General features: G+C 34.6%; 1 protein-coding gene across 1 annotated transcript in view; it reads right to left on the reverse strand.

The window, feature by feature from the left end:
* The window catches only part of LOC142240137 (uncharacterized), a 328529-nt gene extending 317793 nt beyond the window's left edge, over positions 1-10736 (reverse strand). Inside the window, 1 exon segment of the mRNA XM_075311847.1 lies at positions 7421-10736. Coding sequence (XP_075167962.1) covers positions 7421-10257 — 2837 coding nt within the window. The 5' untranslated portion in view covers positions 10258-10736.
* Positions 10737-11321: the final 585 nt, after the last annotated feature.

The following is an 11321-nucleotide window of genomic DNA, read 5'->3' on the forward strand; positions in this document are numbered from 1 at the left end:
AGATTCAGATATAGCTCCCATATATATCTTTCGCCCGATATGGACTTATATGACCCCAGAAGCCAGATTTTTGGCCGAATTTGGTTGAAATTTTGCACAGGGAGTAGATTTAGCATTGTCGCTATGCGCGCCAAATTTGGTTGAAATCGATTCAGATTGAGATATAGCTCCCATATATATCTTTCGCCCGATATGCATTTATATGGACCCAGAAGCCAGAGTTTTATCCCGATTAGCTTGAAATTTTGCACAAGGAGTACAATTGGTAGTATAGTCATGTGTGCCAAATTTGATTGAAATCGGTTCAGATTTAGATATAGCTTCCATATATATTTTTCGCCCGATATGGACTTATATGGCCTCAGAAGCCACAGTTTTGGCCCAATTTGGTTGAAATTTTGCACTAAGAGTACAATTAGTAATATAGTCACGTGTGCCAAATTTGATTGAAATCGGTTCAGATTTATATATAGCTCCCATATATATGTTTTTCTGATTTCGACAAAAATGGTCAAAATACCAACATTTTCCTTGTTAAATCGCTACTGCTTAGTCGAAAAGTTGAAAAAATGACTCTAATTTTCCTAAACTTCTAATACATATATATCGAGCGATAAATCATAAATAAACTTTTGCGAAGTTTCCTTAAAATTGCTTCAGATTTAAATGTTTCCCATATTTTTTTACTAAAATTGTGTTCCACCCTACATTTTGAGTCTATAGATTTTGTAGAAGGCTATCAAATTATGTCCAGATTGAGTGATATTTAAGTGTATGTATTTGGGACAAACCTTTATATATAGCAACCAACACAATGGACGGATTTGATGTGGTATCGAAAATGTTGATCTACAAAGTGATGCAGGGTATAATATAGTCGGCCCCGCCCGACTGTAGACTTTCTTTACTTGTTTTTTACTAACATAGTGTACCATCCCGACGTAAATTTTATGTTTATAGATTATAAATTTTGTTCAGATGGAATCAGATTTAAATATATGTATATGGGAACATAAACCTTTATATATAGCCCCCAACACATTTGACGGATGTGATATGGTATCGAAAATGTAGATCTACAAAAGTGGTGCAGGGTATAATATAGTTGGCCCCGCCCGACTTTAGACTTTCCTTACTTGTTTTTACTAACATTGCGTTCCACTTCAACCGACCTAAATATTAAGTCTATAGAGTGTGTAGATGTCGAACAAATTTTATCGAGGTCGGGTCTTCAATCCCGAAATTATTGATTCAATTAATGTTTAATTGAAATGTCTTCAATCACAGAAATGAGAGTATTAATTAAAAAATTATTTAAATATCATAAATTAGTTAAAAGCCAGGCCGAAGCTTATGTACCCTCCACCATGGATTGCGTAGAAACTTCTACTGAAGACTGTCATCCACAATCGAATTACTTAGGTTGCGGTAACACTTGCCGATGACAAGGTATCTTAAAACTTCCTAGCACCGTCTTCTAAATTGTAAGTTAATCCATACGGGGTATATATTAAACAAAAAAAGGCCGATTAAATACGTATATTGTTTATAGAAATACAATTTTGACAAAAGTTTCTATAGAAATAAAATGTCGACAACATTTTCTATAGAAGCAAAATTTGGACAAAATTTTCTATAGAAATAAAATTTTGACAAAATTTTCTACAGAAATAAAATTTTGACAAAATTTTCTATTGAAATAAAATTTTGACAAAATTTTTTATAGAAATAAAATTTTGACAAAATTTTTTATTGAAATAAAATTTTGACAAAATATTCTATAGAAATAAAAATTTGACACATTTTTCTATACAAATACAATTTTCAAAAAATTTTATATAGAAATAAAATTTAGGTAGATTATTTTTGGTTCGAGGGGCAACCATGATTATGAACCTATATGAACAAATTTTTGTGTGATTTGGGATCGGGATATCTATAGACCGATATGGACCAATTTTGGCATGGTTATTAGCGGCCATATACTAACACAACGTTCCAAATTTCAACCGGATCGGATGAATTTTGCTCCTCCAAGAGGTTCCGGAGATCAAATCTGGGTAACGGTTTATATGGGGGCTATATATAATTATGGACCGATATGGACCAATTTTTGCATCGTTGTTAGAGACAATATAATAACACCACGTACCAAATTTCAACCGGATCGGATGTATTTTGCTCCTCCAAAAGGCTCCGGAGGACAAATCTGGGGATCGGTTTATATGGAGGCAATATATAATTATGGACCGATGTGGACCAATTTTTGCACAGTTGTTAGAAACCATATACTTACACCACGTACCAAATTTCAACCGGATCGGATGAAATATGCTTCTCTTATAGGCTCCGTAAGCCAAATCTGTGGGTCGGTTTATATGGGGCTGTACGGAGGGGTTGGCTGATAAGTCCCCGGTCTAACAAAGAAAAACACATTTTTTTTGTCAAAATTCGTTTTTATTATTCAACATAGTTCCCTTCAAGAGCGGTACGACGATTATAACGACATTCCAATTTGTTGATACCATCTTGGTAGTACTCCTTCGGTTTTGCCTCAAAATATGCCTCAATTTCGCCGATCACCTCTTCATTTCAGCCATATTTTTTTTTCCTGCGATCATCCTTTTGAGGTCTGAGAACTAGAAAAAGTCGCTAGGGGCCAGATCTGGTGAATACCGTGGGTGGGGAAGCAATTCGAAGCCCAATTCATGGATTTTTGCCATCGTTCTCAATGATTTGTGGCACGGTGCGTTGTCTTAGCGGAACAACACTTTTTTCTTCTTCATATGGGGCCGTTTTGCCGCGATTTCGACTTTCAAACACTCCAGTAACGCCATAAAATAGTCACTGTTGATGGTTTTTCCCTTCTCAAGATAATCGATAAAAATTATTCGATGCGCATCCCAAAAAACAGAGGCCATTACTTTGCCAGCGGAATTTCGAGACTTTCCACGCTTCGGAGACGGTTCACCGGTCGCTGTCCACTCAGCCGACTGTCGATTGGACTCAGGAGTGTAGTGATGGAGCCATGTTTCATCCATTGTCCTATATCGACGGAAAAACTCGGGTGTATTACGAGTTAACAGCTGCAAACACCGCTCAGAATCATCAACACGTTGTTGTTTTTGGTCAAATGTGAGCTCGCGCGGCACCCATTTTGCACAGAGCTTCCGCATATCCAAATATTGATGAATGATATGACCAACACGTTCCTTTGATATCTTTAAGGCCTCTGCTATCTCGATCAACTTCATTTTACGGTCATTCAAAATCATTTTGTGGATTTTTTTGATGTTTTCCTCGGTAACTACCTCTTTCGTGCGTCCTCCGTGCTCATTTCACCATGCTTGAATTTTGCATACCAATCAATTATTGTTGATTTCCCTGGGGAGAGTCCGGAAACTCGTTATCAAGCCAAATTTTTGCTTCCACCGTATTTTTTTCCTTCAGAAAACAGTATTTTATCAAAACACGGAATTCATTTTTTTCCATTCTTTTCACAATAAGAAAAGTTGCTTCACAAAGAACGCTCTATCTCACAAACTAATTGACTTACAGACATCAAACTTTGACTCGAATTATTTGAAGGTTGGTACTATATAAAAATAATATGTATTTAATACTAGCGACGCCATCTATGTGTCAGACCGGGGACTTATCAGCCAACCTGTTAATAAATTTTTTGAATCAATTAAATTTTTGATTATGTTTTAAACCTCAATTAAGATCAGCGTTGCCAATTTAGCTTTTTTCCCGCTAGATTTGGCTTTTTTTGAAGACGTTTAGCGGGAGAAAAATGCATTTAGCTTTTAGCTTTTTTTCTGGCTTTTTTTCATGACCCTTTTAGCTATTTTTGGCTTTTTTTATTTTCGACATGTTTCTATTGAAATATGGATAAATCGGCGTTTTTATCTAAGCCTTGCTGCAAGTATAAGGGTTTCCACATATTTCAAAGCTCAGTTGAAACATTAACAATGAGCCCAGCCATTATGCGGGCATTTTTGTAGCAAATACACCTTGTTGTAAAGTTTTTTCATTATATACATAAAATTTATCGTAAACTTTAAATCTACTATTACCATACAAATTTGTTAGGTAAACTGTCAGTAAATTATTGGGAATATTATCATTTGACTCGTTTATTCCTTTTATGTTATTATAATATTCTAAAGTTATTACGATATTACTAAATTAAAATAGTAGATGTGAATAGCTTTGTGCACTGAAAAAATATTGTCGTCTCCTTAAAATACGAACGCGAATTTTTCTTTTATATAAACTGCTTTCCTTGTCCAAAAGACGATAAAGTCGTTTTGTCCTTATAATTAAGTGATTCAACTTAAAAATGGGTATGTTTTCATGAAAGAAGGAAGAATTAATGAAATAGTCTTTAAATGTGAGGAGTTTTTGCATCTTAACCACAAACCAAAATAGCGTTAAAAAATAGAAGATGTTTTTCAACACTTTATTTTAAAAACGTATATATACAATAATTTCTACTTGAAGTCTGAATTTGGAAATTTAAGTTGGCGTTAGCACGTTTTTAAAGCACTTTGATAGCTCATGAAGAAAAGGAAAATGTTTTTACTGGGAAATGTAAATTATAGGTATTTGCTACAATTTAAATAAAAGTAATGTATTTCGAATTTTTCACAATTTCAAAACCAAACTAAAAATTTTTATTTAAAAAAATGACAAATCATTTTTTTTACCAAATCCAAAGCATGCTTAGATCATTTAATATTTTAAAATAACAAGTAAATAAAATAGAGGTGTTGGGAAGGTAGCTCCCACAAAACGAAGGATTCCAGTAAAAAATTTGTGATAGTAATCAAAAAGTATCGAATACGCAAACAGAGCTAATATGCCTTAGATATTGTTACAGTCTCACAGAAGTGGAATTAAAATGAAAATAATATGCATTGTAAGTGAAATAAAGCCTTTAAGTTTGTTAAATTTCAATCAAAAATGTGACTTTTGATACAGAAAAATTTAGCTTTTTTTCTAGCTATTTTTTTAGCATTTTTTAGCTTTTTTAGCTATTTTTTTGGGCAAATCTAGCGGTTTTTGGTGAAACAATTCTGGCAACGCTGATTAAGATTTTAATTGGAAAAATTTCGTGATTTTTTTTTTTCTGTGTATATGGGAACATAAACCTTTATATAGATCACCCTACACAGACAGACGTATTTGATATGGTACCAAAAAATTTGGATCTACAAAATAATGCAGGGTATAATATATTCGGCCCAGCCCGAATTTAAACTTTCATTACTTGTTTTTTTTTTTTTTATACCCTCCACCATAGGATGGGGGTATATTAACTTTGTCATTCCGTTTGTAACACATCGAAATATTGCTCTAAGACCCCATAAAGTATATATATTCTGGGTCGTGGTGAAATTCTGAGTCGATCTAAGCATGTCCGTCCGTCCGTCCGTCTGTCCGTCTGTCCGTCTGTCCGTCTGTCCGGCTGTCTGTCTGTCCGGCTGTCCGTCCGTCTGTGGAAATCACGCTAACTTCCGAACCAAACAAGCTATCGACTTGAAACTTGGCACAAGTAGTTGTTATTGATGTAGGTCGGATGGTATTGAAAATGGGCCATATCGGACCACGTTTACGTATAGCCCCCATATAAACCGATCCCCAAATTTGGCTTGGGGAGCCTCCCGGAGCAGCAAAATTCATCCGATCCGGTTGAAATTTGGTACGTGGTCTTAGTATACGGTCTCTAACAACCATGCAAAAATTGGTCCATATCGGTCCATAATTATATATAGCCCCCATATAAACCGATCCCCAGATTTGACCTCCGGAGCCTCTTGGAGGGGCAAAATTCATCCGATCCGATTGAAATTTGGTACCTGATGTTAGTATACGGCCTCCAACAACCATGCAAAAATTGGTCCATATCGGTCCATAATTATATATAGCCCCCATATAAACCGATCCCCAGATTTGACCTCCGGAGCCTCTTGGAGGGGCAAAATTCATCCGATCCGGTTGAAATTTGGTACCTGATGTTAGTTTACGGCCTCTAATAACCATGCAAAAATTGGTCCATAATTATATATAGCCCCCATATCGGTCCATAATTATATATAGCCCCCATATAAACCGATCCCCAGATTTGACCTCCGGAGCCTCTTGGAAGAGCAAAATTCATCCGATCCAGTTGAAATTTGGTACATGGTGTTAGTATATGGTCTCTAACAACCATGCAAAAATTGGTCCATATCGGTCCATAATTATATATAGTTCCCATATAAACCGTCCCCAGATTTGACGTCCGGAACCTCTTGGAGGAGCAAAAGTCATCCGATACGGTTGAAATTTGGTACATTTTGTCAATATATGGCCTCTAACAGCCATGTAAAAATTGGTCAATATCGGTCTTTAGTTATATATAGCCGATGACTTATTACACAAAAATTGGTCCATATCGCCAAAAATAATCTACCAAAACTTTATTTCCATAGAAAATTTTGTCAAATTTTATTACTATAGAAAGTTTTGTCAAAATTTCATTTCTATAGAAAGTTTTGTCAAAAGTTTATTTCTATACAAATGTTTGTCAAAATTTTATTTCCATAGAAAATTTTGTCAAAATTTTATTTCTATAGAAAATTTTGTAATCTACCAAAACTTTATTTCCATAGAAAATTTTGTCAAATTTTATTACTATAGAAAGTTTTGTTAAAATTTCATTTCTATAGAAAGTTTTGTCAAAAGTTTATTTCTATAGAAATGTTTGTCAAAATTTTATTTCTATAGAAAATCTTGTAAAAAATTTATTTCTGTAGAAAATTTTGTCAACATTTTATTTCTATACAAAATTTTGTCAAAATTTTATTTCTATAGACATTTTTGTCAACATTTTACTTCCATAGAAAATTTTGTCAACATTTTATTTCTATAGAAAATTTTGTCAAGTTTTTATTTCTATATAAAATTTTGTCAAATTTTTATTTCTATAGAAAATTTTGTCAAAATTTTATTTCTATAGTAAATTTTGTCAAACTAGATTATATACGTATTTAATCGGCCTTTTTTTGTTTAATATATACCCCGTATGGGCTAACTTACAATTTGGAAGACAGTGTTAAAAAGTTTTACGATACCTTGCCATCGGCAAGTGTTATCGCAACCCAAGTAATTCGATTGTGGATGACAGCCTTTAGTAGAAGTTCCTACGCAATCCATGGTGGAGGGTACATAAGATTCGGCCTGGCCGAACTTACGGCCGTATATACTTGTTTTTTTTTTTTATTTTTAAAGATTTTGGTTTCAATTTTCCTAAAATTTTCTAAAGATTTTTTTTCACTAAATAAATTTAAGTATGGTTGGATTAGTTGCTGTACAATAATTCTTTCAAATTCATTTTGTTTCATTTCAGTATATTTCGATTTCCTTCACTTACCGGGTCAACATATTGGCACGATTGACAGCAACCTCAGCCTCGATACGAAAACGATCTTGGGCATAACGATCGACAACACCTTCGCCCAAATTCAATGAGGTGCCAGCCTCACATTGTGAACCCAAAGAATGTTGAGTTTCAACAATTTGTAGAAATTTCGTAACAACATCACGGCCTTTCATTAAATTACGACGATTACTACGAGAAATTTCATCCCAATCGTAAATTTCATCAGCATTGGCAGCATCGACAACACCTTCAAGAAATGGATTGGAATCATCCGTTTCAGAATCAGCGGCAATATCCAAACTCAAAGACTGAGAATCAGAATCATTTTCGGAATCGGTCTCAACATCGGTTAAAGGGAAACCATTGGCATGGGGATTATCACTACTCAGGCCATAGCCATCATCGTCATCCATGGAAAGATCCTTGGAGAGAGTGGGTGATAAATCATCGGAATCATTGAAATTGATTTCCTCCTTTTGATATAGATCTTCCGAGGGTTGCTGATCCAGATTAATGCCACCCACACTGGTACTAGCTGATATTTGAGGCTCCTTATTGGGATCTTCCAAGCGAAGATCTTGTAGGGATTCATTGTGATGGCGAGCTTTTACGGAATTAAGAAGATTTGCGTTTAGAAAATCAAAATCTGGACTATCCAAAGCCACTGAATGATTGGTATTTACATTAAAATCCACCAAAAGACTTTGATCAATTTTTGTTATGGGTATATTAAGCTCGGACTTCAAAACTTCCACTAAAGGACGTGCGGTAGTTTGTGGTGATGGTGCGGTCTCAATTGCCATGGAATTTAAAGGCATGGTTTTCCTTAGATAATTATCCAAAGATAATTCATTCTTTTTATCCTTAATATAAGTTTCGGTGAAATTATTATAAGGACGTTGCTCTTTATGGTCTAGAGAAGGACTTGCGGTGGAGGTAAGGCTAGGATTTGATACCTCATCATCATCTGCATCTGCATCATCTTCATCATCATTGCTGGTGTCTGTATTGTCATCATTTTGATAGGCCGATAAGTCAGAGAAGACATCATCTGTGTCACTGTAATCATTGTCGAAGACATCATCTGTCACATCAGCATCATTTTCATTTTCATTTTCACTCTCATCTCCATTATCTTCCTCTGCATTTGAGGGAGAATCATCCTCATCATCATTCGGTTTTTCCATGTTAGGCTCATCTTCATTGTTATCCAAGGGATTTTCATCAATGTCAAGAGGATTTTCATCAATCGAATTGGGAATGTTATTGAGGGAATTGTCTATGGGTTTGTTATTTGTCTGGGAGGGAAGAGGGGCTTCATTATTATTATTATTTTGATTATCATTATCATTGTCTTCGTCTTGCTCCTCCTCTTGGTCTTCTTCATCTTCACTTTCATCACTGGCATCAAATCCATTTATATCATCCATAATGACCTCTTCGTCATCATCATCATCATCATCATCATCGTCATCATCATCGTTATTATCTTCCTCATCAAGATCTTCATTGCCTCCCTCTCCATCCCTTTCCTCATGCTCCTCGGTAAACTGATTACTTATGCCATTACCTGTAATCGATTTAATAACATGGTCTTCATTATTCCTTTCTTTTGGCTTTTCATTGGGCCGATTATTGGGAATTTTTCCCTTACTTCCACTGGGGGTCATGCCATCAACATCAGCTTTTTCAATTTTTCCAGAATGCATTGCATCCGTATCCAAGTCATTCATATCCAAATCTATACTCTCCTTGGCTATTGGGGCATGTCGGGCTAATATGGAGAGTAAAGGTTCTTGGATGGCAGGATCTTTGGACTCATTTTCAACATGATAATGATGATGATGATTTTGGGTAATTGGTTTACTCTCATAAGGCGATGACCCCTCATTGCTGTGGTTATCTTCCATTTTAATTTTATGGATTTTTCGCAGAATTTTCAAGCTATCTGGTTTCCCGGTTGTAAAAGGTAAAACAAAAATTTCAGAAACCTGGGTCGTAGAGCCATAATTTGTCTCAGATGAAGGAGTTGTTAGGGTCCCGTAGGGTTTTGGTGTAGAGGAGGGCGATATTTTTAGCTTACTTGAAGGTTTTTTGGTACTTTCCAATCCGGGTATTTCATCTGTGGGCTTAAAGAAAATATGCCCGTTATTGAAATTTCGAATTTTTCCATATTTTGTAATATTTCGTATTTCATGGCCATCCATCTCCGTTTCTATATCTCCCATGGGCCTATCATTGGCTAGACTTAGATCTCTTAATAAACGAAATTTTTTGGGAAATTTTTCCGTTTGTCTACGTCTATGTTTACTCGACAATAAATCATTGCCTTTCCTCTCATCCAACATCATGGCATCCAGGGATATCTCCTCCATGTCATCACTGTCATTGGCTTCATAAATTCCATGCAGTGCTCTTTTAGGTGTGAATGATGGTTGATGGTCTTTGTCAGGGTTAATGATGATGTGCCTTTGTTTTGGTGAATTTTGAAAATTTCCACCACCACCACCACCACCTTGGTCGGCATTCCCTCGGCCTTTGTAACTATGTAAATTATCAAAGTTTTTCATGGTCAACGACAATGTTGAGCTTGTCATGTCCAAGAGATGACCATTTATATTGGCCATTTTATTTTCAGCTAATTTTCCGGAAGCTGATATTAAGGGCCCTGTTGCTGGTGCCTTAGTGCCACCCACCATCACCACTGAGGATGATGACGACGATGATGATGCCTTTGATGGGGGTTCGGCATAAGATTTGCTCGATTTTGTTTTCGTTTTGACTTTTGAGGCAACAACAGCCATGGAAAATTCTCCATATTCCACCATAACGATATAGAATAAAATTAACATAATTGTTGCTAATTTTCTTCCTATAATTGCTGGCATCTTTTTTGGTTATTTTTTTTTATAGAGGATGTTTAGAAAACTACCGAGAACTAGGATAGCTGTTAATAGGTCTTTTGAGGAGGGTCTGGAGTAGGGCTAAAATAGCATATGCCCCAAAACGCCTTATGATCAGTAAATTTCCAAGGATTTTTAACATTTACTGGAGGTTTTTAGAGTTTGTTTGATTTTAATTTTGTTGTTGTTGTATTTCTTTTTTCTTCGCCTTTCCACAAGACTATCTTTTAATTTTTAAACGATTTTTATGTTTTATTATAGCCTTTTTATAAGGAAATAATATTTTGAAAAAATTCGTTGCATTTTTCTTTTCGTTTATGGCATTCATTATGAATATGGTTCATTTTCCATAGAATCATAGAGCATTTTTTTTTTGGTTTCCTTGAATTGTGATTGTAGATAGATTGGAGATGAGCTGAAAAGAGAAAACAAAGAATTAGCAAAGAAAATAATAATTGGATCGAATAATAAATGGTCCAATATCCCACCAGAGGATTGTGCTTTTTACTCTAGATACTAATAAAAAACCTATTCAAAATATTTCGCTTTTTTTTCAATCCCTCAGAAAATGTTTACAAGTGATTTGCTCAATTAATACGTAAGCGCCAGGTATTGCATGAAAAATGGCCACATAATGCAAAAACCCAAGAAAACTTATTTGGAATAGAAAATTTTGTCAAAATTTTATTTCCATAGAAAATTATGTCAAAATTTTGAGTTCTATGAAAAATGTTGTCAAATTTTTTTTATTCTATCGAAAATTTTGTCAAAATTTTATTTCTATGGAAAGTTTTGTCAAAATTTTATTTCTAAGAAAATTTTGTAAATATTTTATTTCTATAGAAAATTTTGTCAAAATTTTATATCTATAGAAAATTTTGTCCAAATTTTATTTCTATAGAAAATTTTGTCAAAATTTTATTTCTATAGAAAATTTTGTCAAAATGTCACTTCTATAGAAAATTTTGTCAAAATGGCACTTCTATAGA

Source organism: Haematobia irritans, chromosome 5 (genome assembly GCF_050003625.1).
Source record: "Haematobia irritans isolate KBUSLIRL chromosome 5, ASM5000362v1, whole genome shotgun sequence".
Classification (NCBI taxonomy): Eukaryota; Metazoa; Arthropoda; class Insecta; order Diptera; family Muscidae; genus Haematobia; species Haematobia irritans.